We start from the raw sequence: 20010 nt of genomic DNA, 5'->3' as shown, positions 1-20010 counted from the left end.
TGTGGGAAACACTGGATTGGTCTAACAGGTGTCCACACTTTAAACTCTGCCCCAGCAGCCAGGTGTTGGTGTTCATGCCACATTCTGTTCATTCTGAAGTTGATAAATCCAAGTCAGTTCTCCCGACATCTGTTGGAAATGTGGTCCATTGCAAAAGTTGAGGAAAATTTGGATGTAAGTAGAAATCAAGCCCCCACGTTCCAAAATGGCCACCCATTCAAGTCAATGGGCTGAGCTCAATGGTGCATGATCCCAGATTAGCCTTTAGCCCAGCTAGGTACTTCCGGTGGCTGTGGGCCGACCGAGCATGCGCAGTAGTCCTCTTTTCTCCCGCAGAATACACGCGAACGCACACACAGAGTGTGTATCACGTGATTTCTTTGACCAATCAGAGCGAGAGGAGCTAGAGCGGAGCAGAGTGTAGCTGAAGCTAACTATTATAAAGTGTTTTTTAAGACAACTGAAGGATTTTGAGCTGAGAAAAAATTTATGATCTAAAAATGGGTAAAAATCGCCACAAAATCTGACATTTTTGAAAGTTGTAGGTGGTGAACACGAGCAGTTTGTGATTACTAAGCCAATGATGTTCATTATGTCTTCTTATATACTTTAACTTCTTAGGTTCTTTTTAAAGACAATGCAGTAAAGTGTATTTACCTTGTTGACATGTTTCGGCTGCTAGCTGCAAGCCATCTTCAGAACTGTCACCGGTGTTGGTGGTGACGTGTCGTATATCAGCTGTTGTTACTTCCTGTAACCTTTTGGAAACGCTACGTAGATGACATCCTGGAGAAAATACAACAAGGACACACACAAGAACTCATGGACCATCTCAACACACAAGACAACACAGGTAATATTCAATTCACACACGAGGAGGAGAAAGACGGAGCCATATCTTTTCTGGACATTAAAATCCACCACATTGCAGACGGCAGCATCAAAATTACTGTATACCGGAAACCTACACACACTGACCAATATCTGCTCTGGACATCCGAACACCCCACTGCACACAAACTTTCAGTAGTAAGAACACTATTCCAACGGGCCACACTCATCACAGACCACACCGACAGGGAGGAAGAGGAGAGACACATCATACAAACACTCAAACAATGTCAATATCCCAGCTGGGCCATAAACAAAGGCAGACAACAAGTTATCAATAAAACCAACAAACCCCGGAAAAAAACACAACAATGCAACACAGGGCAGCAGGACCACAAGAACATAGTCACACTACCGAACATCAGAGGAATAACCGAACCCATCCAGAGCCATGAAAAAACACAACATAAGCACTGGAGTAAAACCAAACACAAAACTCCGCCAACTACTCGTACATCCCAAGGACAAAATCCCACAAGAACAAAAATGCAATGCCATCTACGAAATCCAATGCAAATCATGCAATAAATCATACATAGGGAAAACGGGCTGGACATTTCACATCCGAAAAAAGGAACACCAAAAATAATGCGAGAAGGAAACATCAGGGAGACTCACCAGAACACAAAAAGACAAAGCAGAACAGGAAAACCTAAAAATCCGCCATATCAGATCACTGTAAAAGGAACAACCACATTATGGATCGGGACGGGGCTCGGGTCATTGGATCGGAAAACAACAAACGCTGGATCAAGGAGGCCATTGAAATCAGGAAACGAGGCACGGACAGCATTAACCCTGATGACGGAGCGTTCCTCCTTTCACACACCTGGGACACCCTCCTCCAGAGAACACCGGGCGACGGGAGGCGTGGTCAGTCTGAGCGACCTGCCAGGTCCATCAGGCTGACCACGCCTACAGGAAGTAACAACAGCTGATATACGACACGTCACCACCAACACCGAGACAGTTCTGAAGATGGCTTGCAGCTAGCAGCCGAAACATGTCAACAAGGTAAACACACTTTACTGCATTGTCTTTAAAAAGAACCTAAGAAGTTAAAGTTTGTGATTACATTGCGCTCTATGAGAAAAATCTTCTCTCGGCCCATGGGATTTTTCCCGCTGTAGTACCAGTGAGTGAGCAGTACATCAACTTGAGGCAGCTACAAGCAGCAATACTGTATCCAGTTATTTTAATAGATCAGTGGTAGAAATAGAGTCTGTTACCTAATGTTATCTGTTGCCGACTCAGTTATGACAGTTTGGCTATTATATGCTGAGAAAAAACTTCTGTCTACTGTCAAATGATGTGAAAGAAAGTCTAAATGTCAGTATAGAAGTTTTTAGTAGACACTTTCTCTACACATACACAACTTAACATCAAAATGACGAAAAGACAATTCTTCCCTTTTACTATGTGCGGCGACATTTTAGCTGTGACATAAATCCAACCGACTCGGTCTGCACTGAACTAGTCCGAGTTTGTGTTTTGGAACCCGATTTAATTGGCCGTTTTGTTGCACTTTCTCGAGGTAGAGGTCGGTTTCCCTGAATCACAAGGACAATGGAATGCAGCATCAGAAATACCTGGCTGTGATCAGGGCAGTCCTGTGTGATGTCACCAACTACTGGAAATTGCAGAGGCACCACAAACTTAGATGTAGGTTTCACATGTACCTAGTTTGCATTAAAATGTCCAAAAAAGGGCTAGGAACAGTAGATAATGCTATTAAAACACCATATACACAGTTTAGTGTTTGCCTCCTCTTTAAACTTCAGATGACTCTAAATGTTTTACGAGTCCGTCCCTGCACTCCATCTCGCCCCTGAATATTAAACATGTCAAGATGTTAAGTCACAAATTGTACTTGTAAATTCCAGCCGGTGCGTTTAAGCCGATGAGTCCATACATTAATTTCACAAGACGAGGGGAATAAAAAGCCCAGCATTCGGTGCGCTGTGGGCGTGTTTGTGTTGCGATTACGCTTAACAAACCAAGCAAACAGGAACCAAATGATCCGCCAGATGGACACAACAAGGCGGCCTTACTGCATTTTCCTTGCGGTTGTTCAGACATCGCAGGCGGGTGTCAAAAAAGTGAGATTAAAAAAAAAAAAAGAAGTCGTCATAATGGATGCAAATGAGTTGGCGCCGGCCATAAAGGGTCACCGGGTGTTTTGATGAGTATGGAAATGATGTGAACCGTATCCCAGCGCCTTTAGAGCCACGGCGGAAGATTTTCGACAGCAGTGTGTGCCTTTGACAGGGCTCCTAGCAACAGCTGTCAAAATAAAAAGAGTCCATTTTAACAAGACAGGTGCACGTGTGATTCTGTCTAATTCAAGCAGGATGAAAGCAGAGTTGTCAAAAGTATCGGAAATCAGATACTAATCGATGTTAAAACTAGACCACAGGGAAATATAAAAGAAAGTACTATGATATGATGTGGAAAACACTCTAAATGAAAAGTGTTTTTTGTTATTGTCATCTCAGAATCAGCATCGAGTATCGAGTCTATTCTTATCAAAATCGAGTTTGAAATTTTAGTATGATGACAACACTATTGAGTAGTGATGGTGCATTGAATGGATACATGTTGGCTCTTACATTAGGATGTGCAAAAATATTGAAAATCAACATATTGTATTGTTTAATTTGAAATACAATATTGATATCATGGGCTGCTGTATTGATATATAGCCAAGAGTATTTTTAGATATGTTTTACTAAATTATTTTGTGTAAGAGCTGCAATTGTGTTGACATTTTCACTGTTTTGAGTAAAATGGGCATTTTCCATTAGCCAGGCTGGCACCACCTAGTGTCTCTGCTCAATTTCATTTCTCTCCAGAGACTAGGTCAGGAATCAGAATACACTAGACAATTTGCAAAACCCCGGAAGTGCAAGTTCAGGCACCAGCCAATCAGTGAAGAGCCATATATTCTATGTTGGCAATGATTCCCGAGATCAAGGATTTAAAGCCGTACCTCAGTTTTCATCATTTCCACACTGACACACAACTCCGAGCGCACTGGGTAAATGTGATTAGAAGAGGTGAGGTGCCAAATTTAAGATGATTCCAAACAGCACATATGTATTCAGTCTTCATTTTACCACTGACCTCATTTACTTCAGTGGATTTGACCACAGTCGATGTTTTCTGTTCACAGCCTATTGTGCCCATGGAAGTATAATAAGATCTTGTAGTAGATCCATGTATGTATCTGATCAGAAGACCAAACACTGTTGCCAAAACTAAGATAAGCGTCCCACCCAAAGCTGTCGATTGATAGAGGGGCCCGGTCAAGCAGAAGTAAATAGCAAGGCTAAAAATTCAAGTTAATGCTTCTGATATAAAAATGTATTGAACAGATACATATGTACTCTAGTTTATGAAACTGTTGACCTTTTTTCTGTACCATTTTTGGTTCTAAAGTTACATATGTTTTAAACAGACCATGTATGAAACATGGAACAAAAATTATTCCCCAAATTTCAAAGACCTGAAAATCATGTAAATAAATTAATATATTTCATAAAAGCTTATTCGATCTTTGAACTGTTGATGAAGGGACACGATTTTTAAAAAATAAAAAAAATAAAAATTTTAAATGATGAAAATTTGCTTGGAAGGACTGACATATTTTATAGAAATAGTTTCCTTTCATTTTGAAGTTATATTAAAGTATTCGGAAGAAAAAAGATGACAAATCATGCACCTTCTACTTGTTTGCACAATTTTCCCTCCGTTACTTTCCCTCCGTTACCATGACCTTTCTTAATAAAAAATCTCTTTACTCAAAAAGTAAGAGGTTTTTCAACCTAATCTTGTACCATATGGTAGAAAACTATATGAAGCAAATATTCAAACCAGTTTGTTAAGGATATGTAAGTGAGAACCACTAGTTATCACTGTTTGGATTTATTGCCCAAAAAGTGCTGCATATTTCATTCCCTCCGTTACCGACATGAGTTTTTAAATTTTTTGTCAACAACTTGAAAGAATATCACAGGTTTAACTTTACCCTGTTGGAGTGTAACTCTTTCCTACATTCTGATACCTTACTTATTTCAGTAGTTTCTAAATAAGAGCTATTTGAATGTAAAAAATCTGCCCCTGTTTCCCTCCGTTACCACTTGACCGGACCCAGAGTAAAAATCCAGGACAGTGCACCAGCCAATCAGCGAAGACCAATATATTCTGTGTTGTCAACGATTCCCGAGATCGAGGATTTAAAGCCAGAATAAAGAGAATGTTTGGTGAATTTCATCAAGGGGAAAGACGTTATTGTCCTTCTTCCTACAGGATTTGGGAAAAGCTTAATATACCAGTTAGCACCGTTAGCGGCGCATTGCATACGTGACGACTAGGGATGGGCATTCGATGAAATTTTCTTAATCAATTGTCGGAAGAATTAACGATCGATTATCGATTAATCATTAACGTTTTTATATTAAAATGATTATTATTATTATTACTATCTGCACTACTAATCTGCATAAATAAATTCAACTTTATGACATATAAACCGTAACCACTCTAGAGCCACATCAGCCCGTTTGACATTATAATGTGTTTAATTCAGTTTTGCGCAACTCTCACAGAAACAAAACTTAAAACTGCATCGCTAATTTGCATAAACTAAGCAAAGATAAAAATACAGCTCTTGTGTCGCTGATGCGGTTCAACTTCTGTTGGATTAAAAGACATGACTCAGTGGAATACAGGTTAATGTGACCATATTTGCGTTTGTCAAAACCAGGACACCGTACGGGGGGTGGGAGGTGGGGACTCATCATCGACATTGCGCGACTCTCACCTGGCAAAACTTTTTCCCACTGGACACTGAAACATATGTGCTGCTTTGTACACTGTGCACATGGACTCACACTTGTCCCGAACGGAACGGAAAGCGTGGAATTTCTTGTACAAGTCATCGTTGCACTTCAGTACGTTGCAGGCTGCTCTCTCCTTCTGAGTGCAGAGAGCTACATATCCGGACCCCTGTTTGGTCACGCTACGCACAGCAACCTACATTCGGTTTGTCGATTAAAATTAACGTAAACGTAAATGTCGATGAAATTCTTAATGATCAATTATCGATTAATCGACTAATCATGCCCATCCCTAGTGACGACCAAATAGCAGAGATTGGATGATAAAAAGTACACGCCTACCATCAGGCAAACGAATTCTAACACTGCGAGGTCAGACGGTTTCTATGAATGAATTCTATGAAACCGGCTGATGAATCAGGCAAATTTTCCATATTAACTTTGTACAAACTTAGTGGAATTAGAATTTTTGAATTTCATAGTTTACATAGTTTACATTTCATAGTTACAACGGCAGAAGACAAATACAGTAGGGCAGACAGTCGGCTACATAAATTCAAATAAACCAAAAAAACAAAACAACAAAATTAACACAACCATACACGCACAGATACACACACACACACTCACTCACTCACGCACACTTGACTATTAGGCACATAATAAATCAAATTTGAAAAAAGAAAAACTACAGGGTTCAAATATAGTCACAAAATATAATAAGATGACCAACAAAATTCAACGAAATGATCAAAAGCAATTACACGGGTTTTGTAAATATTCAGCCAGAGCATTTTTAAATGAAGAGACAGAAGTTAATGTGCGAATCGATGAAGGAAGATTGTTCCAATCATCTGTTTAAATGAGTGTTTGTTTTTTGACTCTTGGGACAACAAAAAATATCTGATCTGTGTGACGTAAACTGAATGGAATTAAATACAGTTTGAGATATTCAGGAGAACTGAGATGAATGCATTTAAAGAGAAACAATAACCAGGATTTAATGAAGACTTTTAGTATGACAGCCATCATTTAGCCTTTATATTTTACTGAACCGTATTGAATCGATTTGAAATATATCATATAGAATCGTATTGAATCGAAAGTGCATTGTATCGAAAAACTATATATCGAGGTATGTATCGTATTGGCAACTTTTTAAGGATACCCAGCCTTACTCTTCAACCATGGCAAGTTGAGGGGTCAGATATGGGATTAAGGGTTGGACTAGTAGATTTGTTGGGAACATATCTCCTCGGGGGCTGAAGACACTGGTGGTGGTGAGGAAGAGGAGATGGAGGTTCTGAGGAAGCTGGTGGTTGTGCAGCTGCTTTTGGAGTGTTGTTGTCACAATACTAACATTTCAGACTCCATTTAAATTAGCAGGTAAATGCTCAATGCTTCCTACCACAATCATAATAAAAAGGACTATTTTATTTGAGCATTATTTATTTATTTTATACCAGCGATTCTCAAACTCCACACCCACTGATCAAGAAAATATTTGGCTTTTCGAGTCCCACCAGGTCTATAAAATTTGATTTAGGACCACTGCTACTCTATTTCTAAACAAGGACTCAAAAAAGTTGTTGTTTACATTTTGTAAATATTAGAACTGCAGGGGTATCCACATACCCCCTGAAGGACCTTGCATACCACAGTTTGAGAACCACTATTTTAGATTATTTTACATACTTTGCATCTTATGTCATCAACATTCTCTGGGGGTGGATGCTAATGTAGGCACTGCTCTGTCTAAAGCGCTCGTAGTCAGTTAGCAGGGCAGCCGCAGGGTCTTAAAAAGGCCTTAAATGTTCATGTTCCTAAATTAAGGCCTCAAAAAGTCTTAAATTATGTTGTCAAAGTCTTTTTTTTCTTAAATTTCATAGAAAAAAACAAACAAAAAACAACGTGAAATCGTGAATGAACATCTAATTAAAAGTATTTTTTGTTATTTAAAGCAGTGAGTAATGGTCATTATTAGAATTGGATCTGGTGTTTTTTGCCAACATAATGGGTGCAATGTTGGTCTTAATTTTCATTTAAATGGTCTTAAAAAGGTCTTAAAAATGTCTTAAATTTGGGGTAGTCAAACCTGGGGATACCCTGAGTTAAACATTAATCTGAGCTTTATTTTAACACAATCTGACCAGAAAGAAGTAATTTAGCTGGAATTAAAACAGGTGAGGTGAGGTGAGCTGATTTGTGCTTTTAAACAAGTCTCGCATAAAATAATTACACAAACTAGCCAGCATTAGTCAACAGTTTTTCCCTCACCTTTTAATTGAAAATCAAATGTCTCAAGAGGATTGGGAACACTCAGATTGATTACAGGCTCCTGACAATGTTTTGTTGAAATCCATTTTGTGTTTTCACATTATCTTACCACTTTTTTGGTCGTTATTGGTATTGTGTGTATTAGGGTGCATCATTTGCCCCAGTGTCAGAAATTCAACTTGTACCCAATTTTAAAAAGTGACAATACCAAATAAAAGAAAATCTGTGGAATATTTGCTCAGTTGAATAAAATCTACTGGGTCCACCAAACCTCTTAAGTTCCATCCTAACGGTGTCCATAAGGCTCTGGCAGAAAAATCTGTTTTTCTCAAATAACTTTAAAAATAATGCATTTAGGTCTATGGTGTCAGTGAATGTTGAATATAAATGTCTTCATAACTTTCTAAGATATGATAATTTTGTCAAGATTTTAAGTGTTTTTTTCAGAATTATCCAAAAGTCTACAAAGGCCAAAGATGAAATGAGAGACATAAAGTTTGTTCACTTTCTGTAGTGATCATAGACTGTATAAAAAAGTGGAGTAAGCCAGTGTGATGTCACCAGAGCGTCCCAACAGGTGTTGGGCTGACAGGTGTGGCTCAGGGTTTGGTAAACCCACGTTTCCAGAAAGAATAAGGATGTTATTAAAGAAAAACTGACTTTTCAGCTCAGATTTAAGGCCACAGGCACTAAACTTCAGAGGCTTGGTTTACCAAGTAGACATCAAAATCATGAAATTTCTCACGGAAGATTACTTTGGCAAAGGTAAAGAAATGATACTTGGTACAGATTGATTTTCCTCTTGCTCTAGTGTGCTTAGTGTCACCATGGTAACATCTAAACATTTTGCCTATGGGCATAAATGTAAAACACCCCCAGCGTGATGGCACTGCAAAGGGTTGGGTATCATTAAGAGGTTGCCAATACGATACATATCTTGATACAGTGCACTTTCAATTTCAAATCAATTTGATACACTCCATTTTTAAAAAAAAGGCTAAATCATGGCTGTGATACTAAAAGTCTTTGTCAAACCACATTTTGTACAAAGTAAATATAAAACACAAACATTTTAATCATCAAAAACATTCAAATGTCAAATGTGTCGCATAAATGAGTTTACTTCCTCTAAACATGCAACAAAACTGTAAAGCTGTAACAAAATAATTTAGTAAAATATACCAAAAAATACTCTGGGTGATATATCAATACAGCAGCCCACAATATCGATACCGTATCATCACATTAAACTATACGATATTTTGATATTTTTACACACCCCTAACTGCAAACTATTTATGGAATGTCATTTTCCAGCACAAAATAAAAATAATTTCTTTAATATTGTCATGTGCTCATGTCGTGTCATCTTCTATTGCTGACATCATTTTGTGTCCTAATTATGTTTCTTTTTGGGGGGGGGCACGAGATCCTGTCCAATCCCTACTGATTAGTAGGAGTGTGCAAAAATATTGAAATATCGATATATTGTATTGTGTAATTTGATGATACAGTGTAGATATCGTAGGCTTCTGTATTAATATATATCGCCAAGAGTATTTTTTAGGTACATATTTGACTAGATTATTTTGTGTTAGAGCTACAGTTGTGTTGACATTTTCACAGTTTTGAGTAAAATGGGTGTTTTTTGTATTAACTTTTCCCAAACTTAGTGGACTTTTTATATCGCAGCCATGATTTAGCCTTTGTTTTTCCACAGAACCGTTGAATTAAATAGATTTGAAATATATCGTATCGAATCATATTGAACTGAAAGTAAAACGTATCGAGGTATGTTTCGTATCGGCAGCTTCTTGATGATACATAGTCCTGTTGATTAGTATCTTTTTCCCTCTGACAGCCCTTGTGACAGTGGTGGATTATGACACACAGTTGAAATGTCAGGAAGAAGAAGGGGAGAGAGTCTATTTATATGAATGCACCAATGTATTAAGATGTGATTACAGGCAAAGGTAGAAGGCTGCGAGTGGCTGACAAAAGCTGACAGGCAATGTTTATTTATTTATTTATTTATTTATGTATTCATTGCCCATGCTATTATTTTGTTGGCATCAATTTGAAGAGAACAACAACAACAAAAATCCGACAATTAACATAAATACATATTCCAACCATAATATGCCTTTTCTTTGCTGCATGAATGAAAGGATCAGGAAGAAGATAAATCTTATAAACCCTTCTCCTTTCACAGATTATTATGTATTCAATTCTTTTTATTAACTTTTGATAGTGCTGTCAAGAGATTAAATAAAAAAGAGAGATTAATTAATTATGATCTGTAATTAATTGATCTAATTAATTTCTTTTTTAATCTCACCTAAAAATTGCTGAGAAAGCCCTAATCTTGAGGTATTTTCATTTAATTCATTATTACATTATTGTGGCAGATCAAAAAACTGTCATATAACAAAAAAAGTAACTTTATAAAGTAATTTATTGTTTTAACAAACTTTAACAAATGCAGCCATTTACATTCCGCTGTGTTCTTTTGTCAAACTCTAAATTAAAGCCTGACCGATATATCAGTTGGTCGATATTATCGGCCGATATGAGCACCTGCTTGCTGATATTTCACGTGGGCATGTTATACCTCGTTACAAAGCTTAGACCAGGCATGTCCAAACTATGGCCCGGGGGCCAAATGTGGCCCTCAGACAAATTTTTCTTGGCCCTCAGGCTTCCAGGTGAATTGGCCCAAATTTACTTTGCATCAATTAAAAAAATATTTTTTACTGCAAGTTTTTTGAAATTCTACCTTGATGAAGCTAATATTTAATATTTAGTGTGTGATTTTAAGGATCTTAGCATGAATAAAGACCGATGGCTCATTCTAACGTGTTAAACATGCACATATTTCAATTATTCCCTGTACTGAGCATCAGTCTACGGCCCTTGATCGGCCCTCTGCTTTGTCTGTGTTTAGATATGTGGCCCTTGATGAAAAAAGTTTGGACACCCCTGGCTTAGACTCTCTACATTATGTTCAGTATTTATCTGTGGAGTCATTTGTCTGTGTGTGTGTCCGTACTGTCCCTGAACACACTCCTAGAGTCACGTGTGTTTGTTTACACCCACAGACATAGATCCATGTGCAACACTGAGATTATTTTCTTTTTACGGACAATCGGTTTGAGTCTGGATTAAAAGGACATTTATTAGTGCAGACTTGTGATGTGGGAGGAGCCTGTGTGAGCGCTGAGTGTTGGAAATATGTCGACTTTGAAGCTAGTTTTGGTTCGTTCTGATAGGTTAGCGAATAGCTGCTGTAGCTCCCTCACATAAACAGGTTTTCTATTGGCCTATTGTAAAGTGACTATATTGGTCGTATATTTGTTACTGGACCTGCATTGATATGTAAATGAGATGTGAATAGACGTGTGAATGATGACATTTGCGCATATAAATAATTACCGCGACACGCAGCATTTACGGCTAAAGGCTAATAGCGATTGTTTATTTACTCGCTTGTAGTGATGGGTCGGTCGTGAACGAAGCGGATCTTAGAGCCGGCTCTTTGAAACGAACGACGAGAGCCTGATCCTTATTGGGACTGAGAACCGTGTTTTCTCTTTCTCTCACTTTTTTTCTCTTCACGCCATGTGCAGACTGGTGGTAGTTTGACAGCGGCAGTGGCTCAAAATGAAACTTTAAAAAATCTACGTGTGCATAGGGTAAAAAAAAAACGTGCATATATTCAGCATAAAATAAATAATCCAGGACTAATCTTGGGCTCGAGAGAGGGAGAGAGATAGAGACCGAGTCCCGACACTCAGTCCTGGTTCAGTTCTGGTTTAGTCCTGCTTTAGACCTGCCTTAGACCTGCTTTAGTCCTATGACATATCATGTAAAGAGGCAGAATAACAATAAATGTTGTCGGCTATTGGCAGCTCCAACTCCCATTATATTGGTACCATATCGGCCACAACAAAATCCATATCGGTCGGGCTCTACTCTAAATAATTAGAAAATACAAATAAAATTAAACCAGGTTAGAAAATCAGGCTAGAAAAAATCAGGTTAGAGGCCTGCACCCGTGGGACCCGACACAAAACAGTGCGGTGCCGGACACATTCTGAAAGCTCATTGTGGCGCAGGCGGAACGAGACTGCATGATGTGGGAGCAGGTGGGTGGGATGATAAAACTGCAGTCCCGCAAACTAAATATGAGTGTAAAGTAAAATATACAAATGATTCATGTTTGCCTACCATACATCATTTGTACAGGATATTTTATTTTGACATTAATAAAAACATTTTAAGCAGCCTAAATTTGCGGATGTGGTCTAACCTTGCGCACATTTTAGACAATTTTTTTCCTCTTTCCTCTGAGTTCTGAATTAATCCATTTACAGTATGTCGCAAATGTTCGAGCTTTAAATGAACGCTACTGCATCTGCATGGTGAAGGGTCACTGAAATATTCGGAGGCACAAGCCCAAACAAAGCTGTTCCACAATTTGCTACGATATTTCTTTTGCATATAAATGAAATTGTCCTTTCAGAGATAAAACCAAACTAAGTCACCGATGAGCCATATGTGTGCTACAATATCTCTCTTGTGGTTTACATTTTCATTCACTTTTTAACTTGAATTTTCCTTAGTCACATGTGGTGGTTGAGTAGTGTTTTTTTATGCAATGTTCCTTCACTTTCATTTGTGTATTGATCAGACCCAATCCTACGGAAGCTGAGACACACCAAAAAAAGCCACAATACAACAAAAAGCCACAATAGAAGTGACCGCGGGACTCTATTTTGTGATGGACCGATCAAGTGGCAAGTGAAGTAGAAGAACTACAATGTGAAACGAATAATGATAAAATAATAAATTACTTTTACTTGCGTTTCCAACTTCTCCGTTCCTTTACTTTTCACGTTGTAGTTCCTCTTCTTCACTTGCTGCTTGATTGGTCCGTTGGAAAATAAAGTCCCGCGGTGACTTCCGTTGTGGCTTTTTAATGTTATGTGGCTCTTTAATGTGTTGCGGCATTTGCTTTTGTGTTGTGGCGTTTGTATTTGTTGCGCCGTCTGCTTTAAAATAGAGTCCCGCTGTCATTTCCGTTGTGGCTTTTTTTTGGTGTGTTGTGGCTTTTTGTTGTGTTGTCGCATTTGTATTTGTTGCGGCGTTTGTGTTTGTTGTGACCCCTCTCGGCTTCCGTACAATCCCCCTGTCGATATTTGGCAGTGGATGTCATCAACATTCCCTGGGGTTGTGAGGCAAACCAAAGGCACTGCTCTGTCTGAAGCACTGTTACTCAAGTTAGACTTTAGTCTGCTGTTTTGTTTTAACACAGTCTGATCGGAAAGAACTGATTTAGCGGGAACAACAGGTGATCTGATTTGTGCTGTTAAACAAGTCTCTCAAATAACATCACATTCAGGAGCTAGCACAACAGGACCTGAAAATGTGTTGTTTAAATCCATTTTGTATTTTTCGAGTTTTCAGCTTTTTTGGCAGTGTGCATTGTGCCACCACAGTAACTGCTGAAGATTACGCCATAGACATACATGTGGAACCCCCTAATGTAATGTCACTGCAATGTATCAATACAATATATAATAAAATCCAATGGCTGATTTAATGTAATGTAATAATGCTGTTATTTTATCATCTCCATTCATTTTATTCTGTATGTGACAAATGCCTTAACTGTTTCGCACATGGTTCGAGCGTGTGAGCATCCTGGCCATCCTGCTCAACTGTGTGACCCTAGGAATGTTCCAGCCCTGTGGACACACCCCCTTCTTTCTCCAGGTAAGATACACATTCACCACACTTTACAATAGAATGAATAGAGCCATTAAAATATAAAGATTCACATCATACAGGGATTCACAAAGGGCTTTCCTTTTGTTTATTATGCTGTACTTTTTCTAATGCCACTCACGCGTCTGCAGAGGACAGGTTTTCTTTTACACATTATAAATTATGAGTATGCAGTCATTACGGGAAGGTTAATAAAAACTATTGAGTGAGTCATTGTTCCAGTCTTATTGAAAGCCACTGTATCTACACTGGAATATAAACAAGTGTGCACTTAAGCAGACAGGATACAGAACATAATATTAATATTAATATTCTTCACCATTACGTCATTGAAAAGACAGTCCATAGGTCATATATTCCTTAGCCCTACAGAAACTGCACAGATTCTTCAAGATGACACATCCGGACATGCCATTGCAAGGAGATTTAAAGTGTCTCCCAGCACAGTCTCCAAAACATGGAGGAGATTTCAGGAGATATGCAGTTACTCAAGGAGAGATGGACAGGGCCATAGAAGGTCCTCAACCCATCAGCAGGACCCATATCTGCTCCTTTGTGCAAGGAGGAAGAGGTTGAGCACTGTCCGTGTCCTACAGAATGACCCAGCACTGTGAAGCGCCACTGACATTTGCTGTATGACACCGGAATTGTTAAGTCCACCACTGATGCCCTGTGCTTTTCACAGAGGAGAGCAAGTTCACCCTGAGCACTTGTGGTAGATGTTTGGCGAACATGGTTCAGCATGAGCTGTTTGGTGGTGGGTCAATGATGCTGTGGAGAGGCAGATCCACAGAGGGACGCACAGACCTCTACCGGCTAGAATATGCTCATTTGACTGCCATTAAGTATCGAGATGAAATCCTTGAACGCATTGTCAGACCCTACACTGGTGCAGTAGGTCCTGGGTTCCTCCAGATGCAGGACAATGCCTGAACTCATGTGGCAAGAGTCTGCAGCCAGAACCTGCAGGATCAAGGGATTGATACAGTTAAATAGCCCTCACAATCAGCTTACTTAAACCTGATAGAACACCTCTTATGTATTATGTTTGGGTCCATCAGACACCTCCAGGTTGCTCCTCAGACTGTACAGGAGCTCAGTTATGTTCTTACACAAATCTGGGAGGGGATCTCACAAAACACCATCTGTCGCTTCATTAGGAGAATGCCTTGACGTTGTCAAACATGCACACAAACACGGGGAGGCCCCACAAGAGACTGAGAAGCATTTTGAGGTGCAGGAATAAAATTTTGGCAAAATGGACTAGCCTGCCACATGATTACTTCACTTTGATTTTCAGAGTGTCTATAAAATGAAGCCCTCTGAAGGCTGAAATTGTCATTTTAATTAAAAGAAAGTGGCATCCTCTTGTTAATAAGACATTACCCTGTAATTAGACAAACTAATTCATATCTGAAGGTGCGAAGCAAGAAACACAAATATTCAAAATATTCATATTGTCAACATAAAGCTTTTGTCACTTGTAGACTTACTCACAGTGAGAAGAGGACTGTATTGCTCAAGTAGGAGTATTGTTACTTAAATAAAAATATTACTCAAGCAGAAGTAAAGGTATGCTGCTAGAAAAGTACAATTTCTTTAAAATGTTACTCAAGTGAATGTAACTACCCGCTACTTTAGCAAAATTTGTAAGTGTCTCACTGATGTCAGTGGAAATTATACAAAACAAGATGTTCATGATTATTGTATTTTGCTTTCACATTCTACAATTTGTTGACGCCATAATTTCAGATGCAGAGCTGGGGCATTAATGTAACTTATCTAACTATCCAAAGATATTATCCACACATTTAGAACTATAGGTTATTTATTTGAGATTGGGTCCAAAAATGTACCATATTAATCTAATGTCTTAAAGTTCTTTCAACTGACAACTACCACGTCTTCAGGTTGAATAATGACACCACTTTCGGAAGCTATTATGAAAAAGTCATTTAACTTTTGTTCATTTTTGCTGACAGAGAAGATGCTGAATTTGTGCCAGATTTTTGCTCATGTGGATAGGCCCAGTAATTAAAGATATTAACCATAAACCATAAACCAGCTCAACCAATCTGCAGTTTAACAGCACATTCCTCTATAGACTGACTCACTTTTAACCTGTAGGCGCAGTCTGAAATATTGGGATGTCATGTGAATGCAGCTTATTTAATTTTGTCTCTAAATGCTCCTAAATCGTGTTTTTTTTTTGTGGTGGCACTTCCAGGTAAAAGGGAATCCCATTCATGTCCATGGAGAATTTAGGAAACGTTTTGTATCTTAAACATGACAAAGTCGGTTCATTTGTGTAAAATTTTCAATTTTCATGTGCACCAAAAAGTGAACACTGCACTGATTCTGTGGGGGCTTTAAAACGGTTTTGTAGTATTGAACCTACCGTATTTGCTGGAAAGATTGGCAGCCCCATACAAAATAACACAACCTGAATAATGATGGTGGCGCCCTCAGCAACGTCCAGAATAAGGTGAATAGGGTGTTATTACTCTTCTGCACTTCCTGTTTCTAAATAGTATTGACTAGGGATGTAGCAATAACCAAAATATTGTGATATTGTATCATCAAAGTTCTCACAATAATATCGTGGACCATCACAATATATCAATATATTACAAGTCTCTTTGCTTAAATGAAGAGTTATGGTGCAGAGACAGAGGGAACTACATAGACCATGATCCTTTGCTCCATTTCAGTGCAGACTACAAGAAGAAATAACAGTTCTAAGCACTTTTGAGTCTTAGTTCTCTGGATTAAGTCTTGTCAAGGCATTTTAAGAGGAAAAAGTAGTATATTAACAGTTTTCTTAGCCTCCACAAAATATCGTACTGAGGTTCATACTAGAGCCCGACCGATATATCGGTTGGCTGATATTATCGGCCGATATGAGCACCTGGAAGCATATCAGCCGATATGCTTGCTGATAGGGGCCGATATTTCATGTGGGCATGTTATACCTCTTTATAAAGTTTAGACTCTCTACATTATGTTCATTTAAACCAATTTACAGACAGATAAATGTTCTAATATGTGGCTCCGCGTCAGTATTTATCTGCGGAGTCATTTGTCTGTGTGTGTGTCCGTACTGTCCCTGAACACATCCCCAGAGTCACGTGTGTTTGTTTACACGTGCAGACATAGATCCATGTGCAACACTGAGATTATTTTCTTTTTATGGACAATCGGTTTGAGTCTGGATTAAAAGGACATTTATTAGTGCAGACTTGTGATGTGGGAGGAGCCTGTGTGAGCGCTGAGTGTCGGAAATATGTCGACTTTGAAGCTAGTTTTGGTTCGTTCTGATAGGTAAGCGAATAGCTGCTGTCGCTCTCACACATAAACAGGCTGTTTTCTATTGGTCTATTGTAAAGTGACTATATTGGCCGTATATTTGTTACTGGACCTGCATTGATATGTAAATGAGCTGTGAATAGACGTGTGAATGATGAAATTTGCTGATGTTGCCTAAATAAACCCAGTTTAAAAACCACCAGAGCCAAACCTAAGTTTTTTTTTAATAATTCAAGACTTACAGTGAATTTATCCATCACTAAATATATCGGCGATTATATCGGCTATCGGCAGCCCCAACTCCCATTATATCGGCATCATATCGGCAAATAAATAAATAAATAAATAAAAAATCCATATCGGTCGGGCTCTAGTTCATACCATGATGCCCCTAATACTGACAGAGTATACTAGAGAAGGTACAGTATTTATTAGATATATCAAAAACTCCATTTGTTCATTTTATTTAGTCTAACACGTGAGGGGGGGGGGTATTCACACTTCAGACTTTACAAACACCTTGCTGCAATAGTCTCTATTCACACTTACGTCACAAACCAGGAAGCCGTTTGGAGACAAGCGATGACAGCTTCTGGCGGTAGTAAGTCTGACAAAATCTAGAAAAATGAGAAAATGTCCCAGTTTTTTTTTGTAGCATTCCGTTATGTTCGGCACATCAACAATTACAACCACACCTCAGTTTTCATCATTTCCCCAAAGACACACAACTCCGAGTGCACTGTGTATGTGATTAGAAGAGATGAGGCGCCAAATTCAAGATGATTCCAAACAGCACATACGTCTGCAGTCTTCATTTTACCGCTGATCACATTTACTTCAGTGGGTTTGATCACAGTCGGTCGGCGAGCCCAGTGTCGGGAATTACACCGGAAGTTGTCGTCTCATGTTTCCAAACGTCTTCCTGGTTTGTGAAGCAAGTGTGAATAGAGATTATTAGGTCAGTCCTGCATGATGTCACCAAATCCCTTCATTTATGCTTCATTGAATCACTTCATTTCACTGAACACTTAAAACACAACCTGCAAATTGACCTATTTTGCTCTAAAATTACCAAAAGTGACTCCAGTAGACAGTAGACAGTGCTATTAAAATGCCTTATACAGAATTTTGTTTTTTTTTTTTTTTGCAGAAAAGTTGATTTAGCGTTTAGTTCCACTTTAAAATTTGAAGAATGGGTGCAGAATCTCCAAGTGAATATTCACACACACACACGCACACACAGGCACACGCACACACACACACACACACACACACATACACACACACACACACACACACACACGCACGCACTTTTTCATTATGCTAAACCTTTATTATCAAGGGTTTTAAAAGTTTTCCCTTTAATTTTGCCTCTAATCAGTTTACCCTAATCCTCTGGGCTGTTGTGATGTATGTGTGTGTGTGTGCGTGTGTGTTTGTATGCGTGTGTGTGTGTGTGTGCGCAGGCCCTGGACGACGGCATCTTCATCTTCTTTGCCGGGGAAATGGTGGTGAAGATGGTGGCGCTGGGGGTCATAGGTCAAAGCGGTTACCTTGGCGACACGTGGAACCGACTGGACTTCTTTATTGTCATAGTGGGGTGAGTATTTGACACGCAGGATTAATCACAATGAATGTGAATGGTTTCAGCTAGCTGACTGCAAAGGATGGAATTTATTGGAACGACAACATGTTCTTAGGAGAACAAAGGCGTCTGTCTAATGATGAATGCACCAGTGTTCATCTTTATGACAAGTAAGAAATATAGTCTTTACCTGATTTCAACCTGTGGCTGTGTCCCAATTTCCACCCTAGTCCCTAACCCCTCATCCACTACATAGGCCCACACTCATTAGCGCCCCCTACAGTACACTCATCCACAGAGAGATTCACACAGCTCACTACATTTGAGTCACGTGAAAAAAATTTGGCTAAACTCATATAAAACTTGATTTGTGTCATAAATAATGATCAGATCAGACTGGCACACAAATCTTTATAGACTAATAATAATACTCAGATAAGTTTCTGTAAACAGACTGGATTATTAGCTTTTTGTCTGAGATTATGGCTCTTTTAACCATAGATCTCTAATAAAAACTGGATAAGGCAGTCCCCCTCTGTCCTGGCTTGAGACAGACTAGTGGCCGCTCCAGGAACTGCAGCTCTTGGGAGCTTGCCCCCACAAAGAGTTCTCCCATAGAAGCGCAATGCATTTTGGGAATTCAAACTGCCTGTGTTCTGAAAGGGCATCCAAACCTTTGACAAAGGTCGGATTTTGTAGCATTCATTTCTGTTTTTACAACAACTTCATAAATGTTTAAATCCTCAAAGCGCCTAAAAGTTCTCTTTGTAAAAGTTAGTCTAGTCCCGTTCTGAGCTCGCACTAGCTCCGCTCTAGCAGCTCTCGCTCTGATTGGTCCAGACGCTCCACGCCGTACACTTTACAGACGTCACATGGGTGGGAGGAGCTTGTCTGTATTGAGGAAGTAAATGTGAAAGAGAAAATGATTTTTGGGCCCATGCGCCAATGAACACAGGCCACTGAAAACAATACAGTGCCATTATTCACCTTCAGATTTGATTATACTTCTTTGCTTTTAACAGCTGGAGCTAAGGTAAAGGGCTAACCCTAGCACCTTTACACCATAACGGTTTATTTAGTGACGTTTTATTCAGAATCAGGATCAACACAGCAATAAACCAGCACTTTTATCTGCTTCATTCAGTCTTGTTGTGTCCAGTTAAAGACCTGTCGCTGTACGCCGTTGCTTTCCTGACGCTCCCAGTGCATTGTGGTCTATATTGACCGCTCTAGTGAGCACCCATGCCCACTACTTTGCAAGGTGCATTGTGGGAAATTTTGAGTGCACTACTTTTTCCAACAAGTGGACATTTGGACACCTCTAAA

General features: G+C 39.1%; 1 protein-coding gene across 1 annotated transcript in view; it reads left to right on the top strand.

The window, feature by feature from the left end:
• cacna1hb (calcium channel, voltage-dependent, T type, alpha 1H subunit b) overlaps positions 1–20010 on the top strand; it is a 218369-nt gene that overhangs the window by 13241 nt on the left and 185118 nt on the right. The window contains exons 3-4 of the mRNA XM_055157997.1: positions 13688–13781; positions 18566–18699. Of these exons, the coding sequence (XP_055013972.1) occupies positions 13688–13781; positions 18566–18699 (228 nt within the window). The remainder of the gene's footprint in view (positions 1–13687; positions 13782–18565; positions 18700–20010) is intronic.

Source organism: Boleophthalmus pectinirostris, unplaced genomic scaffold (assembly GCF_026225935.1).
Source record: "Boleophthalmus pectinirostris isolate CB_2022bp ecotype Guang Dong unplaced genomic scaffold, ASM2622593v1 HiC_scaffold_22, whole genome shotgun sequence".
NCBI lineage: Eukaryota > Metazoa > Chordata > Actinopteri > Gobiiformes > Gobiidae > Boleophthalmus > Boleophthalmus pectinirostris.
The sequence above is the reverse complement of the archived record's forward strand: the minus strand, read 5'-3'. Positions and strand labels throughout refer to the sequence as shown.